At 32.7% G+C, this 26,346-nt stretch overlaps 1 protein-coding gene across 2 annotated transcripts in view; it reads right to left on the bottom strand.

The window, feature by feature from the left end:
* The window catches only part of LOC100164469 (lachesin-like), a 235,666-nt gene that overhangs the window by 123,076 nt on the left and 86,244 nt on the right, over window positions 1-26,346 (bottom strand). For both annotated transcript variants that reach the window (XM_001943368.5, XM_008187244.3), the window contains exon 3: window positions 18,432-18,639. In XM_001943368.5, the coding sequence (XP_001943403.2) occupies window positions 18,432-18,639 (208 nt within the window). The remainder of the gene's footprint in view (window positions 1-18,431; window positions 18,640-26,346) is intronic.

The raw sequence follows: 26,346 nt of genomic DNA, 5'->3' as shown, positions 1-26,346 counted from the left end.
TCAAGTGTTGATATCGTGTTTTGAACTTAAATAGGATACTTATTATTTAAATCTTATACATTTATTTTAAATTAATTCACCAAAATGCTATGATTATTTGTTTTAACATGTCTACTGAGGTTTGCAAAATCGAAAATTAATTCTAAATTTCAAAAAACTACCAGAGATTCCCAAAGATTACCAGAGATTTCCAAAGATTACCATAGATTTCTAGAGATTTCTAAAGATTTCCAATGATTACCAAAGATTTCCAAAGATTGCCAGAGATTTCCAAAGATTACCACAGATTTCCACAGATTTCCAAACATTTGTACACTGATTACCAAGAGTGGTTTACCCCTCGCATAATTATATTTTTAAAATTATTTAATGGTCATATAATTTTCACAATTTTTTTCGGGTCTTTCTGTTACACTCTGTACAATACAAACGAGATTATCAAATAAAATGCTTTATCTATTATCTAAGATAATAATATGAAAAATTATTATAAAAAATAGTAACTAAAAACTTTGGTACGAATCACATGTTAATATATTATAAATATACTTGGCTTGTCTTATATTTATCGATGAGTTATAGGTATGTTATGTTAATTTGCTTAGGTAAAAATTCAATAGTTTTTTAAACACATTTTTTCTAATGTCGAAAATACTTCCAAGCACGTGTAAAGTCTTACATATATTCTCTCAAACATTTGTACTCCCAGACCTTGATAATGGTCGATAATGTCGTTGTGCGATGATTTGAAGTCGTAAATTATACAAACGATGCGTTTAACCACGAACATAGATACATATCCTACGGTCGTGGGCGGCAGCCCCCGTAATATATTATATTGGTCGACTCGACGAGGTGTTTTAAATTGAACCTATAAAAAAAAAATTGGTCTTTTGTCGACTCCCACGTGGGGCGCGCGGAATCGTCGCGGTCGTCATCGCTGAACACCGCACTCGCACAAAGAAGTCGATTACTTCTTTATAGGTGGCGTCGAAACTGCTTTTTTTCCGAATAAGTTTCCGGTCCAATCCGTATAATATAGATACTCGCCGATAGATCCCTCGCTGGGAGGGTCGTGCAAGAGAAATGAACGTCGATATAGAGGAAATGCATTTTCTCTATTCGCGCTCGGTTGTGTCTTGCAATTTGTTTTCCCTCCCCCCACCCGTCCCGCTATGCGCGTAATTGCACGTCGTTTTGGCGGCTAGAAAGAATATTCAATTCCGATCGTCGAAAACTACTACACATCAGGTGTATAATATTACCTGCGATACAATACGCTCGTCCAATAGCTTATAGTTTTATATAATTCTTCCGAATCGGTAAAAATATTCTTGTCGGTTAGACTGCTTAGGTTGGAACAAAGGCGATTCCGTGCGGACATTCCAGTTGTCTTTTGTCAAATATCGATTAACATATTATTATTAATCTCAATAAACTAAAATGTATTAGAAATTTGAGTTTTATAAGAATTAAAGCAGAAGGCATGTTAAATAAGATTACCTAATTTTTATGTCGTCATCGTGTTTTGTCAATTCATTACCGTATTTAATATGCATACAAATATGGCATGGTTTTTTAATGATATTATGGTATTTTTAATAACTTTAAGCCAAGTCAAATCGTTCAAAAAGCGCATAGTTGTTAAATGCTTATATTATTGTTTATTAGTTTTACAATTTTTAACGGATTATCGTGTTGCGGGAGTAAAAAATAGTCACAATAGCATAGAAGTATTATATTCAAGTATGTACCACGTGAAAAAAATTTAGTTTTATCGTGTTCCGTGTGTTTAATTACTTTAATATTGATGAGCAATTTTCTTTTATTCGTGTAAGTATTTTTGTTAATCATATTAATCTATATTTATCGTACACATTTAAGTAACACTAATTCATATTATACTTTTGGTCCGGTTATATTTGTTTGAATTGTAGTGGTGATGGAAGGGGAGTGAAGATATGGGATAAATTATTGATAATATGGATAACTTTTATCTTACAAGTAGGTTTAGAGTAGTTAATTTGTGGTCACACAAAGTTGGTCGAAAAAACGACAGCTGCGGTGAACGTTTGCATAACTGAATTATTTACGGCTGTAACAACAATACGTAATCCCAATCATATTGCATAATCTTGTTTTAGGTCAGTTTATTTTAGAAATCAAACTGACGTATAGGGTGACGGTTGATCAGGTTTTTAAATCCCATTTTCACCTCGCGTTAACGATTTATAACACTCTCAAACATTGTGTTACCTATAAATAATGATGAAACGGTTTCGGTAATTTTTGGATAATACATAGGACTTACGAAATCATTGGGTTGGTGTTGGCAAAGTATGGTGAGCAACGACTGTGGCGTAGGTTGAGCTGGTGATCGTGGTTGGCAAACGGCCATACACATTGGCGACGAAAATATTACATGGCATGGCGTTTAATATTATATATTATGTTTATAATGTGTTATTATTTATTACGAATTTTACGTGTCTTATGTCCGCGGTAGACAACAAAAACGACGGAGAAACAAGTTAAAGATATACACGAGGAATGTAAATAATTAACGACGCTATATGTGGGTGTGGTATAATTGTTTTTTAGATGATCGACAATGACGTAAGCCTGTTAACACAAAATCGAAATTCGCATAGAACATTCCGATCGTGTTTAATTATTATTATCGTGGACTCCATCGACCATCTATTAACAAAGCGGTAGTGTGCGCTGTTATACGGAATCGACCAATCCAATTAGTGTATCTACTACATACCGAGGACTTCAAAAGAATGAACAGTACAAAGGTTCAAACTATAAACACACTCTCACACACACACACACATACACACATATGAGTGTACAATCTAAAGAGATCTTTGTCTGTGTCCGGTCGACCTCACGAGAATCGTATCTGGATTCTGCCACATATTATTTTATATAAAAACATTACACCTACTCGTGTGATTTTATTTCGTACTTATACATAATTGTACACTGGCACGTGAAAGTGTTGGGTGACTTTATGTGAGAGAAAGACTGTAACTGAGGAAGGGTAGAGTCCAGGGGTCTGTAAAATGTATTGTATGGTAATTTCAAACCAAAATGTTATGTAAAAAAATTAGCGTTGACTTTTAGCATAAAAAAAAAATGATCTCAAATTGTATCTAGGAAATGTTGCAATCGTTACCTCTGGTGTCTTTCCCCAATTGGAATTTCATAATATTTTAACATGGTGCACATAGAAACGTGGAACACAACAAAACAAACTGTAGCGGATCACATATGTATGTATAGCACCGTTACGTGATAAACTGTAAGGTATAAGTATGAATGTAAATAATAATAATAAAAAATAAGGCATAGTATGTACATAGTATAGTTATCCAGACACAAATACAATTGTTAGCATATATAAGAGACACACCGTGTTAAGTTCGTTAGGTTTGTGACCAGTACAGCAACCCGCAAGCCAACGAACTCCGGATGACGATACTGTTGGTAAGTCTTTCGATATTTATTTATTTATTTATTTATTTATTTATTTATTTTGTATTTAATAATATCATTGTGTACCTATGTATTTAATGAGTATTATTGTGTAATAAGAAAAACATATCGATTAGACTTTAAAATTTCATCTATCTTCCTGAAGCTCCCGAGTTACGGTTAACATATAATAAGTCATAGGGCTCTGAAAACTCTCACTGAACTACCATCTAAATATAATAAGTTCCCCAACCCTGCTACAAAACTATAGACATCATTTTGATATTTATTTCGAATAAAATACCGTTGAGGTATTGCGTGATGCCAATGTTGTTCTTATCAATTACTAAACTCATTCAATGAAAGGTATAACGATACGTAACAGAACAAAATATATTGCTTCTAGATAGATGATATATAAACGTTCTAAAAATTAATTTAGCACGTTTACCAGTTATTTTCATTGAAGACGGCCGAAATTAAACTGATCGGAATGAAAGGACTACTCTATATACTATCATACACAAGAATTTCTAAGATTTTCCGAGTATTTGACGAGGAACCTCACTTTTCCATTTCGAGTCGGCAGCAGAATAGCAATCGTTGGCCAGTCCTTTTACGTGCGTGGCTTAAAACTTTGGTGCGTATCGATGGGCGGGTAGTATACATCAAACGAACTTCACGTTAACGAATCATCTCCGATACATAAATGAAAATAAGACAGGGCGGATATAAAATTCAATAATTTGTTTTAATATATACGACCGGAGTGAGCAATCACTGGTTTAAAATTGGGAGCTTAATAAAAAATATCCGCGTACGTAATAATTCGAGTCAAGTTTGAAATAGTTTCAATGAAATTTTTTTATCTTTTGATTTATCGAAGTTATCGGATTATTGTCTCTTCAGTAAATGTTGATTTATTTTCAAATATACATATTTAAAACTAATAAAGTTTTGGAGGTTTATAATTTGTATACTATTACGAATCTATATGTTATTCAATATTAATACAATGAAAACATATTTCACCGTTGATAGGCGCCTACCAGTTTCGTGGAACTAATAAATTTATATTATTGCAAATATATCAAATTCAAGTATTCATAATTAATAATTAGTACTTTACAATTATGTTTTTTTTTTTTTGGTTTTTAAGCTTTGGATGCGTTATTATTTCTGACAATTAATTATTATCACTCAAGTAGCCCGTCAGGCCTTTTCAGGACTGGTATCTGAGCTGGATTAGAGGATGGTCACTTATAGGTGTAGAGTGCGTATGTTTGTCTAAAGTTTAGATATATAATTTAACCTCTAAATTATATATGTCAGTATAGGAAGACTTGACTTTATTATGTGTTGTTACTTCTGGTTTGTGTTTCAGTCATCTTTCTATATCCTATAAATGGTTATAACTCATAGTGTTGACATGTTTATCGTGTTTATATATTAGAATCTTAAGTTAGCAAAATGTGATAAATTTTGTTCAATTTATAATTTAAGATCACTCCACTACTTTTTAAAGTTTTTAATTCATCATAGGAACCTGTAATTATTTGAATTTTGAGTTTTTATTTTAAACTTTTCTGTAGGTAAGGCTTAGACAACTAAAACATTAAATTTATGCAAATATAAATTGTTGTTGGTAGAAAGATTTTGTCTGTTTTGAAATATAATTTGATTTATCATACCTCATCCTAGTTCTTGAAACAATTTTAAATATTTGTGTACCTATTTAATGATAACCGTTTAATCTCTTTTTGAAAAGTAATTGCATAATTTAAAATTTATGAATTTAACATGTTAAGAAAAATGTATTCAATTAGTATGTTAAATTTCAGAAATACATATACAAATGAACGATTATTATGATATTTGTACAAATTGTACAGTTTTATAATAAAAGGCAAATGGAGACGAGACAGTTGTACGCGTCTGATTAAAGTCGTTTGTTATTTTAGTCGGTGGTGCGTTACTCTTAAATGTTTAGTCGAGGTTTCATTCGAGTTATTGATCGTTTAGTTATTGACGTTTAATTAAGGACATTCATTGAGACACGGATTCACAGTGACTTGTGCTGATGATTAAATCTTGTTCTCCTAGATTTCGATTTATTTTGTAATTGGGATTTCAACAAACACACATTCATAAGCCGATTGCTCTAATACTTCCATGTTTAGTTGGTCACCAGAATCCGTTATTTTTGCGTGCTTAATATTTCAAAAGTAACAATATTATACTTGTGTATGATTTACTCTTCAAAATTCCATTGTTATCAGCAGTGTATGACGGACGGATAAAAAATAATGCACACCGAGTGTAGAGAATTTATACTGACGCTTGGAGGCACAATCAGTGTTTTTTACCACATCTGACGATTCGAAATTCGTCTTCGTGATGGTTTCGGTATTCGGTGTATAGTTTGAAGAATGTAAAGACTCATTTCTTACGGTAATAACAATATTTTGTCTAGTTAAGTTAGAATTAGGTTGGTTTAAATTGTTTTCAAATGAGATATGATTGTATAAAAATAAACCCTACAGCTGTAGCTAGCTATCCAAAATCTAGCTATTATTATTAAAGATGTGCGACTAAAAATACAAAAAAATTGGTATTATTACAGTTGAATATAATATGCAGTAGTGTTGTCATTAGATATTTTTGTAATTTTTTTTAATCAAGCCCATACAATGTTTTGGAAACCTATACATTTTTTCATAAGTGCTTTTATATAAAAGAAAAATCTACGATTATTAAAATGTGATAAATCGGAGACGGTTAATCGCGAAACACTTATATTTCGGTCTATCGGAATGATAGTTTTGATGGTAGATGCGGAAAAACAAGAGGCATGATATATGGTTAAATATTTTTGAAAAGGAAAAGCTACCGAGTCTATACATTTAGACTGGCGCCGATAGGTCGAGATAAATGGCCAGGTCGTGTAATAATCAACACGTATGGACAGTGTGAAATCTTGATACTATATTTTCGGAAGTAGAACAGCGTAATCAGTGATAGTGGATTGTCGTAAGCTCCTTCCTTAACGGGCAAAACCATATGATTCGTAGTTGTATTCGATTGTTGGCATCGGTTTTTCACTAAATTTGGCACACGATCTGCTGTGTTACGACAAGCACTACGAAAATCAACCGAAAACGGTGAAAAAACAGCTTTTGATAATAATATTTGCGTTTTTGTAACATCCAATCACACACGGGCGGATTGAAAATGCTCAGTCAAAAAACGAAACATCTGTAACGCCCTGGATTAAAAACGACATAAATCGTTTATGCTGATCTTTGGCCTGATTTCTGATCGGAAAAATCGTAACGCACCGAAAACCGGTCGTTTATACATGAACGTCTCGGAACGCCTCTTGATGGTCACGTTTGCGGATGTGATGTGACCGTGATTGAAAAATCGGTGGTGTTGGTGGTGTAAATTAAGACAACGACGATGATCAAAATAAAAAAATATCGTTGACTAAGCGAAATTAGCTCATCGACACCACACGACTGTAGTAATGTGCCGACCGTTGCGGTGGTGGCGGTGGCGCCGTCGAGACACGCGAGCGGTTCCGGTGGTGGTAGATGTGATGCACTATCAGTATAGTTATCGTCTGGAAGGTATGACGAAGGGAGGGGGATATAGTGATGATGGTGGCTAAGACATGCTTACGAAACTTTCGTTTACTCTGCAAGCAAATTTTTGCGAGGTGTCGTCGAGAGGGGTTAGTGAAGACGGGTGTGTGGGTTTACACACAAACACACACACACACACACACACACACACACACACACACACACACACACACACACACACACACACACACACACACACACACACACACACACACGCACGTGGTACCAGTAACGCAGTATAACGAGTTATTCCTCACTCGAATACGACGGCCGCGTGTACGGGGGAAAGCGCTGAACATAATGGACCAGAACTAAGCCACCTAAACGACGGTCTCCATTAACAAATTAACCTTTACTTTGTTTGCCAACACCGTCATCTCACCCATACAATAATAATAATATTATATTATCATTATTAGAGTATTAAGATAATAACGATAATAATAATCATTCGACAGACACTGCAGTGTGGTCGGAAGAGCCCTAGAAGAACCACACTGGACCGACTATTATATGTTATTATGTATATATATATACGTGAGATGTATATACGTGAGATGAGTCCGCGCTACGGTGCGGTATATATTGTATAAAGTCGGTTAGAGAAGACCGGATAATTGTTCGTTGGAAGCAGGAGGGGGGGGGGTTAAGGTACTTTTGTTGTTATAATATAACCAGAAGAAGGCGACGACGTGCCGGCAAAGTCTTTTGAAACACCTCACGTCAGCAAGATTATGTAACGTGCGTAATCTATATTGTACAATATATACATAGTGCAGCACCTAGTTAGGTTTATACCATACACGCGGTTTGTGGGACAATTATTATTAGATTGAGCGTTTAAAAACGTGACGAAGATACGGTATTATCAGCTTTAACGGTCTATTTACGGATTAATGGGACATCATATTCGTATGATATACAGAGTGATTCTTTCAACAGTGATTGTTTATTAACAATATTATATTTCGAAAAGTACCTATTAACATTGTTCTCGGTATTTTAGACTTAAGATGTTACAATAGGTAGTTCATCATTTTATATTATAACATGTGTTGTTTTTTTTTGGAGGGGGAGAGGGACCAGTTGTCAGTCGGTGTAAAATAGAATACGACCAAGCAAATATGATTTAAATTCTCATAATTTTAGTCTCACCGATTTTCATATTTTTACCACTAAAGAAATATTCTCTTATATTACATTACACGATTTAAAAAAATTACGAACCAGTAATTATTACGTAGGTATTTAATATTGTGTCTTAGTGATTATTTTTGTTTTTATTTTAAACTCGTACTATATGTATAACGTCAAACAGAGACCACAAAAGATATTATCCGTCTTAATCTTAATATTTTACTTTGTTAGAATATAAAAAATTTAATAATAATCATCCAAATGATTCACTAATTAACCCATAGCCACAATACGCTAATTGATGATATTTATGTCTTATTATGATGCCGTAAAGAAGATAAAGGCATCTATAATTATTATAATGTTATTTAACGTAAAAAAATACGACAAAGTATTAAATTTAAATATCGTGTTTATTTAGTAAAGTTAAGTAAGTACTGAAGTGTCATCAAATAAATATTGTTTTTTTCGCTGTTGGTTTAACAAAAATTTAATAAAAAAACGTGTTTATGATGAATAAAATAATATTTACATAAAAATAACTGAATAATCATATTAATAAAGAAGTACGTAAGAAATGTATAAATCGACCTTAAATACCATTTATATTATTTTCGATTTTTATAAAACATAATATTAACATATTTCTAATATATTAAGATGGCAGATGTTTTTTTAATTTTATGTTCATCTGATGGATAAAATCGTTTAAACCATATAACAGACACTTCAACACCGTTACTTATAATAAACACCTTGAACAAAATCCCTTGTATTTACTATTCGTAAAATATATACATACATCAGTAATTATTCTATTCTTTATAGGTGGTTTAGAAAACGGCTGGAACACGTTTTAACTCGCTTAACAACCAAACGTCGAGTCAGAAATATTCGAAATCTGTTAACGAGGTGACAACAACAGTAGGTACGTATTGTCGGCGTACACACCGGCAATTAAAATATAATTATGTGGTGATAAAATAAATTGGGGACGGTCCAAATAGCCTAGAATAAAAATCAGCGCACTCCAAAATTCTCCCTTTTCATTTTTTCTTATTCCCAAACGGCTCCCGTCGAAAAAGATTTTATAAACAGGTAAATTCCTAAACGGCTCCAGTCGAAAAAATGTATTACGAGCAGGAAAAATGCCCAAAAACTGACGATAATACCGGTATACCGATTTGAGGTCGATATACCGATATACCATGTACCGGTTATCGGAAATACTGTATACCGTTGTATAATTTAAATTTAAATTGAAAAAATATGCATATAAATCATAATAATACATCTACATCGAAAAAAACAGGGCCTCATTCGAAACATCATTGGCGAATTTTCATCGAATAAAAGAACACATGGATTGTACAAAAAAAAATGAGAGCTTTAAAAATGTATCCAATGTATGATTTTTATATTTTTAGTTTTTACATAGGGGCCGGAGTGGCGCAGTGGTCACACAGTTGACTTACGACTCACACAGTCATCGGTTCGATTCATAGCAAAGTGCAAAAAAAATGTGTGTGATTCTACGCAGTCACCATTTTCCCGTGCTGTCGTCCGATTGCGTCATCCGGTTTCCAACTAGGTCCCACTCCACTGGGAGTGAAGACCGCACATGTCTCCTCTTGGAGAAGGGGGGTAGTATCATGCATATAGTGATATATACATAGATAAATAGATCACATGATCTCCCTACTACCCACTTGTGATAAGCATTGTCAAAGACCTTGAGGTCGTTACAATGAACAAATATAGAAAAAAAAAAAAAAAAAAGTTTTTACATAAACATTCATCTTTTTACAATTTTTTTCTATTTTGTAACATTAATATTTAATATTATTTATTTATAATATAACCTCAAAAAACACCAACACATTTTTAATCACACTTTTTTGAGACATTCCTAAGTCAGAAGTCTGTATGATGTGGGAGGAAATCTTTGTTATTTAAAACGGGAGCCGAATGAGCTGCGTCCACGAAAATATGGTCGGAAAATATACATTAAAATGTCTATATATTGACGGTGTAAATGGATATAATAATTAGCATCAGCCATGTTTTCATGATTAGTGTCAGACTGGTATGTGTAAACCATTGGCGTGCCATAATTTTATACACAGATGCCACACACGAGATTATGTCATCTTCCATCGAGAATTTGTTGCCGCCGTGACTCAGGTGAAATGTGGTTAAAAGCCGAAACAGTGGCTGGCTGGGTACTTTCGGAACTATAAATAATAAATAATATGCAAGATTGTCGCGAATGACAGACAATACAATAGTTATATCATCTTATTAAAAAATCTCTGTGAATAAATAATTGTCGAAATATAGTGCCACAGCTAATATTATTTCAGAGGGTACGGGAGATACACAGTCTAAGTTTTTAGGAAAGCTGATCAAAACCTTGACCCGGCCATAAACCAGCGTCAATCATAAAACGGAAGTTACGATTTTTAGTCGTTCAGATAAAAAAAAATCCAATCGGGTTCTCCTCCCCAGTAAATACAGCAGAACGAAATTAGCATACATCGATTCCATCAATCCAAGAAGTTTGTTTGAAAATTCTTGGATATTGTTGGACTACTTAAAACATTCGTTGGACTATATTTTCACAGTATTTTCAGTTCCCAATTTCACGTTTTTTACGCTAAAAATGTTCTTATCGATTTGTTGGACACTGGTGAATAACTTTATGTTGGAGGTATTTGTTACCTGTAGATAAATTATAAAATGCAACTTTTTGTTCCGAATTTTTTTACAGGCTTAACTACCTACTCATGTTCTTCTTTGTTTGTTATTTATGCGGATTAAATTATCAAGTATTTCCTATTATCGTTTTTTTGTCAAACAGTAGATATTTAATATAGTATATAGTTATCTGGAAACATGAATATAGTTAAGTACATAAGTTCTTCGTGTATATATTAATTTCTTAATGCGTGGAGTTAGTTTTTTTTTTAAATATTTATTTCACATCCAATATGAGCTAAAAAAGTTAGAAAATATTTCATTATACCGTGATTATGACTAACATGTGGGAATATTATGTTTTGCATTAAAATTGTTGTTATTTCTAAAAAATAAAATAATAATATGTCGTCAGAAAAAAAATAAAATTATCAAAAACTTTAAAATATATTTAAAATCATTTAAAATTATGTCGTTTAAAAATAAATATTTTTTTTAACCAAATAGTATTTTGAATTTTAAAATAGTGATTGAATATTTTTTTCCTAATCGTATGAGTTATGTTTTCAACTTTCCTAAAAAAAAAAATAATATAAGTAATTTGGTTGAGGGGGTTTAATAGTTATGTTCTATTCATGCCATCCTATAAATACAATCAATATTAACTATATAGTTACAGTAATAATTTAAAACATTTCTGACCTAGTCCTGTTAGTTGATAGTTGGTTCCACGAATTGCTTTTTTTTCGTTCCAATGTTAAATAAAAACACCGTTTGACTAACGGTCTTGTTAAAATAAACAGAAAATACGAAAAGTCGACAGAAAAACTTTCGAAGAAGAATAGACAATTTACCGGTAGTTGAAAATTAGTCAGTTGGTACAAATGTGATTAAACCTCCTTTTACTGAAACTTATTCACAGATGTTAACTACTATAGTTTCTTGCGTATTTTCTTTCACGTTTAATCGAAATGCCTATTTTTCTCCGACAGGTATTTAATTAAATTTTATCTCATAGTTTACCAATGAATAATAAAGTTTGATTAAATACAGATACACGTAAATACCTACAGGTAAATTAAAAATTGAATTTTATCGCACAAATTTGAAAACATGACTGTTTATCATATTACTTTAATCAACCGAATAATACTTGAAAATCAGCGTGTATTGATTTATAAAGTAATTCAAATAAAATATTACATGCTCATTCACTTAAGGTTTTTTTTTTTTTTATAGAATACGTGTTCTTATTATTTCAGTACATCACTAACACGCGTATCAATTACATTGAACGAAAATACTATACACGTTTTGAATAAATTCGGTGTTATTGATTCTATCATGGATGAAAATATTTACGTTTATATAACATGTTTCCATTCGTGTTATTTTGAAATTTGAATATTAGTTTATTTTACAGCATGCGTGTGCGATTCATAATTTAATTATATAACAGAGTGCTGGAAATTCGAGACGGAGCTCAATGTAGTAATAAAAATATAATTAATCCAGTATTTTACTCTCTTCGATTTTATTATATAAAATAAAAACTAATAAATCTTGTTCCACCGGGTTTCTATCAAATAGACAGGGTTTTATTAAAATTCTTCGAATAATTTAAATAGCGGGAAGTGACTTTGTCGTCGGCTCCAGACGAGTTAACTCTGCATACATATTATATTATATATTGTATCATAGTATTATATATTTTGTGTAGTACTACGACCACGACGTCTTAGGTCAAGACCAGATAGTGGTAGGTGGAATCACACACAGTATAATATTATCACGATAAGACATAACATTGTATGGGACTTTGAGGGTAAACTTCGTCTTCGAATCATCGGTAAGGTGCGTTACAATAATATTCGTGTCGTACATAAGATAATTATGTAAGTACATCCATATATTATAATATTACACCAGTCATCGTAGACGAGTCGTTTATGACGTGCTACTTTTGAGACCACCGTTGTAGCAGCAGTTGTAGTGATCATGTGGTTTTGTTTCGCAACAGTTTTGGATCGACGCCAACGTACTATTATTATTATTATACCCATTGTCGCGTTCAGACAACGCTGTGCAGACATGTACGCGGGACCCCGAAATTATGCGAAAACATAACTTCCGATTATTGTAATAATATCCAGCGGGTACGTATATTATATACCGTCGCTCGTCGTGAAGGGTATTATGTTATAAACGTGCCCGGAAATTACATCTCGAAATTTTATACAATATCGAATACAGTAGGGTTACACACCGGTAAACGCTGGCGGGTAGGTGTAGGTACATATATATACGATGTTGTTATAATAATTGCGTGCACGAGTGTGTGTCTTATTAATTATTTAGTCGAGTCGAGTCGTACGTAGATAAATATGTGTACAAAGACAGCGTAAAATATTTCAAAGAAGGTATTATTGCTGCATATAATTATCGGGCGCCCGCGTTACGCGCGGCATTATCTCATATGCAAATTATTCGCAGAGTCAACAATTAACAGCTAGAGTAGGTTGCGAACATGCTGCTCGCTATAAATTCTCGTACACGCGCACTTGTATCGAAAACCGGCTGTATGGCTTTTAATTAAACGACGATAGGTACCTATGACGTGCAATTATGATATGGACTCGAGTTATTATTATTGAAGTGAAACTACGGCGTTCGGAGCGTTTCCGCTCGGGCGATGAAAATTTTCAAACGTTATCATTTTCGCGTAACGCCCGATACCTATTATAATATTATTAAAAGAAAAGTTAATTTTTATAACTGAAGTTCTACTGGTTTTTTAAATTTTCGAAAAACACCGATAATTCTTCGTTTGCCACTAACAGTCTGATTCGGACGTCGGACTGGGGGCGTCAGCCTTGGAGGTAGCTCGAGATCGGAATTCTTGCCGAGCTAATTTACTATGGAAGTAATATTTTTGGACTTGATATTTTTGATGTGAAAACATCTTATACGGCGTTCAGAATTTCAGATGTTTCCGCTTGGGCAGTGAGAATTGTTGAGCGTTATCTTTTTTACGTAACGCTCGATATACTTATTATATTATTAAAAGGATAGGCGATTTTTATAACAGTTACATCTAAAGTTCTATTGGACCGATTTGAATAGTTTTTTTTTTTTTAGTTCAATTTGTTAATCACTTTTATATACATGCGTGTTAAAAATTATCTCTTTGAGTTCTGAAAAATAAAATTTGAACAAATATAATTCTTAAAAATGTTCAATCCTATCCTACAGATAATATGAACGCACGTGTTTTAAATTAAGATTTAAGAATATTTACTTCAAATTCAACATAATAAATTTATATTTCTAGGCTCATATATAATACGTTTTCACATCTTCTGAGGGTCGCCTGTGACACTTTTTTTTTACGCATTCCGTGTGTACATTCGTGCCACGAGCTTCGTCAGAATATATGAGTTCGATAACTGAACCGTATAAAAGCGGTTTGATTAAAGTCGTGCAGTCTAAGCCCCGAAGACGTTGAGTGGTTGTGCGCGTTGGTTCGTTTTTTGTTTATTTTTTTTTGTTTTTGTAACACGGCGCTCTGTGTATGCAATTTAATAGCGCACCGCGGTGTCGACGAACGGACGAAGTCAATAACATTATATAGTCCGTCTCTCACCCACAGTCGTTTCCACTTCGGTCACAAACTACGTCATAATTATTATTATACGGAATTCTATCATTATTTAACTTCGCGTGAAATTGTTATTGTTATTACTTGTATTTTTATGTATCGATTTCCCCTCCTTGTACTCTACCGTCAGCCGTACACAACACCCACGCCTTGACTACATACTTTTACATAAGAACTAAAATAAAGTTGATCCAACATTTTAAGAAATTGGTTTTTTCTTACTATAGGTTCAAAAGTACCTATTCAATTGATTATATAAATAGTACCTTTCAAAAAACAAATACAAAAAAGTCGGATATTTTTATTATAAAATAATATTACAAAGTATAACGAATAAAAGTTATCATAAAATAGTAAGAACTAAGAAAAAGATTCTTTTTCAGATGCAAATTATATCTAATATAATTTTGCCAAAAAAATGCGATTAAATTATTTTTTGTTTATACTACACTATAACGCCGGTAGTCCTTATGGTTAATGTGCCGATAAAAGTAGATAAAATATTTTGTAATAGGTAATAACAAAAAAAAAAAAACTATTCACTTTGCTTATGTATGTGTATTATATTTGTGTATATTTAACACTCCTTTGATTTCATCTCTTTATTTCCCGTCCATCGAAAAAGACATTTGCCGTCTGCAGTTTATTACACTATTGCTAAAAACTTATGTCTAGATAGTCCTAATCTAATTGCCTATTTGATTGTTTGCACCGAAAGGCCGCCACCCAAATTGTATAAAAGATCGTACAAATGTATACAAATTACGTAATAAACGAACGTTAGAACTTAGAATGCCCATTATAGTAATTTGATCCATAAAAACGCATACGCACATTCGGTGTGAGAAAAACGACTCAAATAATACTAGGAATTTAATCGTCAATATTGCAATCCAAGCACGTATTTCTCCTTCACGTCTTGTAATATTTTATTTTTACGTTGCTTGAAGATTTTTTTTTTTGCGCTCGCGATACGGAAAAAACCTAGAAAATCCTCTAGAACAGTGCATGTACATAAATATAAGACGAATCTAAATACTACGACTTTGTAACAGATAAGCTCTTGGTTGACTTCATAAACGGTTTATACAAACTCTCGCAAAAACACGCACACACATCCACCCACCTACACGCACGCGCTGAAACACGATTTTCTAGGTCAGAGAGGTTGTTATAGGTTTATGCGTGCACATAAATCTAATAGATACGAAAACTAAGTGGGTAATTTAATACGTGTAGGTATAGAACAGTGTGCGCTCGAAATGGACAGAGCGTGTGCGTACGAGGTAAATTCAAAGTGTTGATACTTAAACAGACCTCGATAACGATTCCGGTTTAATAATAAGTACATCGATTTAAATAGGTCTACTTGTATATACTATTGTATAATACACAACAATACGCGCACTAGCACTTAAAACGCGTTCATATAATATATTAATGATTTAACGGTTATTGTTATTATGGTATGTTATCAACCGGGTGAAATCGGTATTGGTTATAATAAGCGTGTAATATGGGCAAATTAGCACCGGAGGCGGTCAAAGACGAAACATAACGACGCGAAGTTGTTGATGAATAATAATAACTGCAATGTACGTGTACCTGTATAATGTTATTATTATGTTTGGAGGACACGTCAATGACATCCGACGCTAATATTATATATTATCTAGGAAATATATCCAAAAAAAACATACGCGTGTGTAGATTATGTCATATAACAATACGAAAAGCGAATGAATATAGATAGAAATCCGCTATTCGATTGGTTGTTTACGTCGTTATTTCCGAATGCCGTCATCGTGTGACTGAACCGTTGTTAACACAATTATACTATAGGCATGTACATTATTATACCGGCTGCAGTACCGCTAATAGGTGAGTATGATTCAAAAACAAAACAATATCATACAATGAAAACAAAATATATAATACAATGTATACATCATTGGCGGGTCATACTTGACGTCTGCCCAAGTTTCATGTTAATAATATAAAATATAATAACATATTATATTATGACATATTGTGTTCGAGAGTTACAATTATTATTATAATTTACCGTGCCAGTGGTACCGAACTGCAAAGGACTCATCGACGCTTGTAACGTTGTGCACATGTCAATATACGCACTAAATTATCGTCAGCGTGGGATTTTTTTTTTTGTGTCGTCGATCCATATGGTGCACATCATGTGGAGCGATTCGCATCGTGCGTTTTATTCAGTTTAATATTATGTATAATGTATTTATTTTTAGTGGCGCCCTTGTAGTAAATAATGATTTCGATGTAATACTCAGTTGTCGAGTTTTGTACTTGAAGTCTACACACACACACACACACACACACACACACACACACACCCTGCTCGGTCGTTTATAACGCTCCGGTGCAATATAACCGTATTGCCATGCACAAAAGGTTTGATTTAATTAATTACATTATATTATATGTATCGACGTGACACGAACAAGCGCAACGTGCTCCTATAGTATAATTTCGTCATTATAATATTATACGCGTACAAATGTTCGAGTACTTACGATATTGTATTATGCGTATTGTTTACTATATTATTATAACTATACAGCGGTAGAAATATCTGTTGCGTGATCCAATATACCATCGTTTCAGTGGTGGGCTGTGGCGGGAGGGGATGGGACGTGTGCGCGCGGTTACAGGTCGGTGACGACCGAAGATAACAGCATGTGACTCTGGGTAATCGTGTGTCGTAGCTAGTCTTCACGACCGTCGGAAAACGGCCGGAAGGCAATTATATAAAGTTACGAATTTTAAACGGATCTAGTGATGTAGTTTTGGATCGACTCAGACATCGTGACGCTTAATCGACGGAACTATTCGAAATACTTTGAGTTTGTGGCCAACTCATAACCATTCACACACACGCGCCCACGCATTTGGGTGAAACTGACAGAGCTTAAAGTTTAACATCAATGCGTTTCCTGCAGATCGTTCCCGAAAAAAAGACGAAGTTTTCACCATAATGTAAAATAATAGTAATACTTTTCCATCAGAGTAAATCGAAATATTAAATAGTTTTAAACTCTTCTATATAGTAAGTGATATAACCTTAACATATAACTTTAGGAGTTATTTTTCTGGAATTCAATTATATTTGTTTTAATTACGCCATTACTATACCTATTGATAGTTTATTGATTATTTTTGACTGGAAATCAAATAAAATATTTAGTTGTAACTATATCGCATAGTTAAACGAATACAGGTAAAATAAATATTATTCAATTATAAAAAGGCGTACGAGTAGAAAAGGTTCTGTTATCCAAGGTTATAATTGGTTGAGAAATATATGGTGATGGGTAACTGTTATCAATATATTATTTCATTTAGTTTTAATTGTAATAAGACGATAATTATGTGTTACGAGACATTTTTACAACGCGTATTATTTAGTGGTAATTTCTAACTAATTACGCCGCAAGAAGTCTCCAAACTATTTTTTCGAGGACCATATTATATAAAATTAAACCTGGGAAATGTGGAAATGCAAGGAATATTATAAGTAAATATATTATTAATTAATTTAAATATTAATTAAAAAATGGATTGTAATTATGTTAAACATCTATTAATGGAAGACTATACTTGTGTTTAAAAAAAAAAAAAAAAATATATATATAAATATATTATTAACAAGATAATAATATTACGAGCAGTTTATTTTTTTCCGGAAGTGGTCCGTGGGGCGTAGTTTGGAAACTCCTAAGTTACAGTCTTGAAGATAATAGCTGTATAATAAAATAGTATTTTTTGTATTGTCCACTTACCTAAGACGTCTAAACAGCTGATTTGTTTTTGCATTTCGATCGTGTTTACTTGACACATGTAACAGCCTTTGTCAGTTTCCTCCACGTCTCTTATGTGTAAATACCAAGTTCTGTAATTCTCATGACTTACGCTGAATCGACCGTTTGAAGCCACTACACGCTCGTGAAACGTTAATATTGTTTGATCTTCGGCTTTCATCCAACCGATCTAAAAGAAAATATTAAAAACTTTAAATCATGATTTTAAACCATAAATGGTACGATTTTTTTATTTTTATAACTTTTCCGCATCGTGACACATATGCCTTCGGCGTTATACGTTTGATATATTGATACGATTTATTGTATATTTATACGAGATTTGTAACTTGAAAAACAAATAATAGAATTATTGTGTTTTGTTCTTAAGCTATATCGATCTAACGATTGATATTGTCAATATTTAGTATAGTTATAATTATTGTTTTCAAACTTTGATCATCCCGAATTCGTTCTACATTCATTCAGTTAAATTTTACATGTTTCATTAAAAACTTCAATGTCTTCAAATAAAAAGTTTTAACGAACTGAATTTAATGCAAATATATTTTACTTGCGGTTTCGAATGGTATATTTAAAAAAAAATAATGTTCTTCAAAGAAAATTCAATAATCGTATTATCGTTGTATCCCAACAACGTGGGTGTAAGAACAAAATTAATTAAAACAAACTAAAAATCCATTCAGGAGTACATTTCAGCGTTAATTCGAAACTATGTGTGACTTGTGTTTGTGTACTGTATTGAGTTAGGTTACGTGTTAATTGTTTGTTTTGGGATGGCTTTTCAAACGAGATGAAAGATGCTACTGAATCGTGAATTAATCGGAACAAGGGACTAACTCCAGGAGTATAAATAATATCATTTATTCAAATATACGAACAAAGCGATAAATATGACTATAAAATCGATTTTTATTTATTATAGCAAAGTATACCTACAAAAACGAATTCTTAAGTACGAATAGCGGCCGCCGATATTCAGTCATCGGCGTATTCGACAATCGTCTTCGCCACCTCTACCACGACGTTTTAACAACAGTGCTGATCGTTGCAGGCACTTGGTCGTAAAAATGAAAAAAAGTCTCCACCATATCAATTTCCATAGCGTATTTCGTTACGTTCGCGTTTACTAGAAACGGTATATGCGCGACAATAATAACCATAAACTAGCGTTAAAGTCAAATAAACGAATAAAATATATAGTAGGATAAAAAAAGACAGTTCTAAAACCAGATCCTGCTGGCAGATTCCTATGCTCGCTAGTAGATCAATGTGCACCGTAAACGTGCATGACTCATATTATCAGTTATCATATCCGTGTAATCATATCAGTGTTAACATATCTATGCTATCACATTACTTTAATCTATACCTTTAATCTATTAAGGATCAATTGGGCCCCAGGACACCATACATTTAGTGGGCCCCTGTAAACTTTAACTTCAAAAAAAATTGTATGTATCATTACACATTAACGACTTTATATTATTGTATAATTTTTTACTATACGAAAAATATACAGAGTGTATCTTATATCATTGTACCTACGCGGGTTTTTTTTAACAATTATGAATCGATGATATTATGGAATTTCGTTAAAACAAAAAAAAGACGTGTTTCTTTATTTTTAACAAGCAATTTTTTTAAACGATTTTTAAACACGCAGATGTACCAATAATAAAATCGACTTTATTTTTTCAAATGGTGACCACTATATTTTTTGATGGATTCTGGTAAAGCATTTTTTCTGAACACTTTGACAGTCAAATGATAAATTTTAGTTCGCTAGGTTCTTAACTATGATCCTCTAAGTAATATGCATAAATACTTTTAACTGAAATACCTAATTTACAAGAGCTAAATAATTTTTTCTTACAACTACCTTTTTATATACTTAAATAGTTAAGTCGGTAATCTAAAATGCTCAAAAAAAAAAAAACAAACAAAATTGTTGGCAAATATAGTTCATTATTTATAGTAATTTTTCGTAATATAAAATTGAGAATACAATTTCATTTTATAATTATTAAAAATAATTTACCTATTATACCTATACCTACCTACTTAAATATTTTTTTTTCTCGAAAACTGTATTGGATGCGTTAAACAATATATTTAAGGGATAATGAGGGGACCCCAAGTTCAATGGGCCCCGGAACCGTGACCCTTTTGACCTCCCTTTAATCCGGGCTTGACCACATATACCCTTAATTTGTAATAAAATATACCACGAACGTGTGTGTATATCGGTTATCAAATTCACGTTATCACATAACGCTGGTTAACCTACAGATGTCGTGTGTGCCGGTGGTTATTAAGGGTTAACAGTCGATGAGTGCCGCACACAAGTGATTTCTTGTTACTGCGTTTGCTTGAACTATTTCCATCTTTTTATAATAACAAGATATATCGTGATCCTAATATTTTAAAATATGTATCAACATTCCGAAGATAACCAGTAAGTATCTATAGTTTTTTTTTTATATTTTACTCTTTCGGGTTAGGATGTATGAATACGAGTCCTCTAAAGAAGAAGAATATATTTAACCAATAATATCATTAACTTTAACAATGACTGCGTTTCAATTGCAAAATATTTTGCGTTTTTGTCATAAATTAACGGACCATTACACCTATAATTATAACCTTAATAATCATAACGATCCATTTTTATTTTCGACACTAAATTGATGGAACAAGTTAATAACTTTACTTCAACTAACCATGCACGTGAAAATGTATTATGAGAGCAGACTACCGATTGTCATAATAATTTTAGTGTTTCACATCGTAAGATTATTAGAAAGTTGAGATTTAAACCTATTTCGATAGCTTTGGGAATCTATACCGTATCAACCGAATTACCTATAATTAGAGCTAATTATTTTTGTTATACATATAATGAGTTGATGTATATATTATATGTCGCGGATATGTATGATAAGGACTCGGACTTGATTTTAGCATCATATTTAGAAAAAATATATGTCACCGAGGGCTGCCCGGAACATACCACGAAATATTTTTGTAATAGGATTAATAACCGTTGTCAAACAATTTACAATTTTATGAATCCAAATAAAATTCTGCTAAGTTCTAACAAAAGTATTTTCAAACAGTATGTTTATGGTAAACCTACCATGCTAGGTTTAATAAGATAATTTAAAAAATGTGAATTTTTTGGGCGTCACTTGCAGTTATGGACAGGTATGAATGAGTTGAGAAAAATCAATGGTTTTATATCTACCTGTAGACATAGGCGAATCAGAAATAGATGTATTAGCTGTTCGAATATTTAATGCGATAAGTCAAATGTAGATAAATTACATAAATCCGGATAAAAATTTGTAAAATTCTTATAAAACAAAATTTTTTCAGTATATTCGATACTCCAACGTTGATACTTTTATTACTAGAATTAAAAAAAAAAAAAAAAAACGTATGTCGCTTACAAATTTACACATGAGATCAAGAGGTTATTTATGATCGTATAGTGATGGATTTGGGTTCTATGGAAACATTTGAAGTAACTGAATGACTATTTTATACAATGTAGATATATTACACATATTTATTCAAATAATAAAAGCGTTCCCACCCGCCAAACTCTTTTTTTCAAAATACCTACTCTTAGTTTGGGTTTCTTATAGAAATTTTTTGTTTCATAAAGGTAGATAATCTTATAAGTAATCTTGTATTACATTTTAAAATCTCAGATTTAAAAAGAAAAATTTTTATAAAGTCTTAACTCAAAATAATTTGCTAATTTTCGTGATTGTTCATTATTTTGTAACGTCAATGTAACAATATAGTAGGAGCCTTGTATTAAATTATCAAGTATTTTTACTCAACAAATAAAGTTTTATTGACATTCATAGAAAAAAGAAAACTAATAAAATTGTAAAATGAAAATGTCCCTAAACAGTTCAAAACAAATCAAAATAAATTATGGCATCAGCCGTCAGCGGCGGGATCTGCTGTCCGATGCACAGGGATCTGCTAGGGAGCATAGGAATCCGCCAGCAGGATCTGGTCTTAAAACTGTCTTTTATAATTCATATGTATAAACAAAAATTAACGATGAAAACATTCCGTCGTAGAAGTTTGAGTGTTGGAGCGAAGGAGAGTGAGCGATAGAGAGAGAGAGAGAGAGACCACAGAGATTTTAATTCTATACATATTCAATACGATCTCGTATGCCATGGAGTTGTGGGGTTGGGTTGTGCGAGGAAGGGTTGAAATCTCATACGTAAATAATATTATAATGCAACACGTCTGGAAATTTTTTTTATTATATGAACTCCTGTCGTCTCGTATTGTATTAGGATGTGCTCCTTACGCGGGACATCGACGGTCGGACGTGTTTGTCGTCATCGGTTCGCCTTCGCATCGCGGGAACGACGTGCGCGTTAGGTCGGGGACGGAAACAAAAACGGAAGGACGGATGAAATCAAATTAGGGATTTATGTGTGTGTGTGTGTGTGTGTGTGTGTGTGTACCTGCAGGGACAGACTCGTAACGTGATTTGTCCGGTCATCACGAGTGACGGAAAATTACCGTTCTGCCGCCTCACGCACGGACGTCCAACGCCGGAAGTAATGGGCAAGTTTTTCACTAGCTAGAAAACGTCAACTACCTATGTATAATATTATTATATTATTGCGCAATTACACATATTTAATGTTTTAAAACTGTATAAACGGTATGAATAGACGTTGTATTTTACGAAATTCAATCGCACTATTTTAGTATAGACATATTAAATAATCAAAATTGGATTCCCCCATATTAAACTCCCGCAACGCAGGTGGCCGTGCCTCCCCCCTCCCCCCAACAGTGAGAGTTATTAAAAACACAACAACAATATTACGCACACATGTCTCTCGACTAAGAAGTTCGAAAAACTATAGCGAAAACGATACGACTGACATTGGCGACACTGAATTTGATATACCATATAATATTAATTATTAGTACGTATCTCATATAATATTATTATGTACCCCTCCTACTTGATATATGTACTGAGTTTTATCGAAATGATTTGCACATTTATGCTGCCGACGGTATATTGCTCGTTGTATTATAATATTATGCACTGCGAGGTTATGAACGTTCTACTATCGTTTTATTTATTTTTTGTTATTAATTTGGTTTGTGCCTGAGAGGGATTTCAAATGAACGAGAAGAAAATTGTACCACCAAATTAACGTCGACTATACTTTAAAAGACAAAATATAATTTATTACAGAATTGGCATATACATCATAAATCGTTACATCATGATTATTTTCCTCGTTGCACGGTTGAATGTTTGATGGACATGAGTCCTATACACGTTCTAACAACCGATAAGACTGTTGAATCACTTCTGACATAATATTATTATTATAATTTAGTACTTATATATCAATTAATTTTCCAGAAAATTAAAACGTCTCGTAATATGCAATTTTCTACGGGCACCTGCAACATCCCTTAGCATTAACAGTTAACTGAAGTATATAGCTTAATTTCGCCATAAAAATTATTTATTTTTTATTGATATTCACCTATTAGACCCCCGAGTACTCTGTGAATGACTAAATTTTCTTGCGATTCAATAATTGAAATGGATTTAAGCGGAAAATTTGATTTATGGCCATAAAATCGTAATTTTTTTTGGACAATTTGGCTGCGAAAAGTATTGTATGTAATAATATTCTATTTTGTCGATTATACTACCATGATACCAAGTGCATTAATTAAATAATAATATGATAATCCATCGAACGTGGAAATTACATTTATAAATGGAAATACAAATTATTTCTGCATAGATACACCGTATAACTGTCAGTAGAACAATGATATTACATTTCGCAACGTGCATATTTGGAAATTTATGGATTAAATTAATAATAATAAGTTGATAAAAATATGCGGAAAACGTATGGTATTGTATGGTGAATTATTTAAATAATACTTTTTACTATCATTAGATCAACAGTCGACATTGGGTTTTGCGAATAAAATTAAAAACGGTTAATCCAACGAATTCCGTATACATATAGACAATATAGTCGTACAAAAGAACACACACTGTGCAAAACCAACTCGTTTCCCGCTCTACACTAAATGCACCAATCGTAAAATACTACGATGTGGTCTCACGTGACTCAATTTAATTTTTCGAGGTAAAAAAAAAAAAAAATTAGGCATAAGGTACACACATACGCTATTGGCTTGACACATTTTATAATATTATCGGTACCGCCCTCAATGAGAGAAACCGCGGATTTTCCTCACTTATTTAAATAATACTTTTTATTATCATTAGTCATTACATTAATAGTCGACATCGGGTTTTGAGAATGAAATTAAAAACGGTTAATCCAACAAATGTTGAATACATTATATAGACAATAGTCGTACAAAAGAACATACAGTGTACAAAACCAATTAATTTCACCAATATTATCAATCGTACAATGTGGTCGCACGTGACACGATCGAATGTAAAAAAAAAATTTAGTCGACGTTTACTATGTCTCGTCAGATCACGCGATGATACGTATCCGGTACGTGCGCTATTGATTTGACACATTTTATAATATCATATCGGTACCTATCGCCCTAAATGAACGAAACCGGATTATCCTCATCTCTCAGTGACGCTCGTGCAGTTGAACCGGATGCAAATCGATCATTCGGAGACGATTACTTTTTTTAGCATTTCAGCAAAATTTTAATTTCTCAACCCAGTCGCTTTCCAATGTTATACACGCTCGTCTGACAACGTTTGGGGAGAAGTGAGTGAGTTTTATACGTTTTGCGTCTGTTACGTTTTATCGTCCTGACAAGTTGTTCGTCGCCTGAAGTTTTCGTCCTGCTTTCGGTTGTAAACTGTTCGTAGCCAGTCATAAATATAATATTTTACGAATATGCGTTTAACCCGTTTACGAAAAGCAAACGACACGCCGTCGTTTTATACCCTGCACAAGTTCAACGAGATCGTTATAGTATGAACAGCTTTTCTTTCAAACCAATTAATCAATTATTGAATTATATATAGGCACGACAGTAAGTTTTGCTCTAATTTAGTTTGGTAACGTTTTCGTTCGTTCGACCAATTATTTCGAACGTATTATTATTGTCTTCGTTCCGTCACACGTTCGTTCTTCGCGAATAATATTATGAAATTATGCGTCGCAAAGCGGCGAACTTTGATAATGATGGAGTGATTGCTAATTGATTTAATCCGCACACTACATACTAATTGTATGAGCAAATACCGTAGTATAATAGGCATCATTTAGCGGTTTCGTTAATTTCACGAAAGTTGTAGTCAGTCGATTGTGTATGTTTAAAAAATGTGTTTCTTTTTTTCTCGGGGATAATGCGTTTACGTATAAAGCGTAATCTACGACTAATTCTGATAAACAAAATAATATTAGCAATCGACATTTCTATACCTAATAATCATAATAATTTTGGTTAAATTATAATATAATAATGTAATGTAAATATTAGAATTTTTCGACTGGAATAAAAGAACTAAAACTCAAAGAGGATTCGATACCGCAATTTACGACAACACACGCGTGACATAGTATTTTAGACGTGTTTTTTTGCCAAACATTAAACATTCCAATTGATATATTGAAGCGATAAGATTTCTGAAAACAGATTTGAATTTGTCGTCAAGTCTACTTGAAATCGAATTTCTTTACATTTTTGATTTTTTGATTTTAACTTTTTCCAAAAATTGAAATAACAGAATTTTTAAACACTCTTTTTGAATATGAAATTTTTAAGAATTTAGGGGAAAATATCAAAAATGTGGGAAATTCGATTTCAAGTAGACTTGAAGACAAATTCAAATCTGTTTTCAGAA

The sequence above is a fragment of the Acyrthosiphon pisum genome, chromosome A3 (genome assembly GCF_005508785.2).
Source record: "Acyrthosiphon pisum isolate AL4f chromosome A3, pea_aphid_22Mar2018_4r6ur, whole genome shotgun sequence".
Classification (NCBI taxonomy): domain Eukaryota; kingdom Metazoa; phylum Arthropoda; class Insecta; order Hemiptera; family Aphididae; genus Acyrthosiphon; species Acyrthosiphon pisum.
This window is presented reverse-complemented; position numbering and strand designations above follow the sequence as displayed.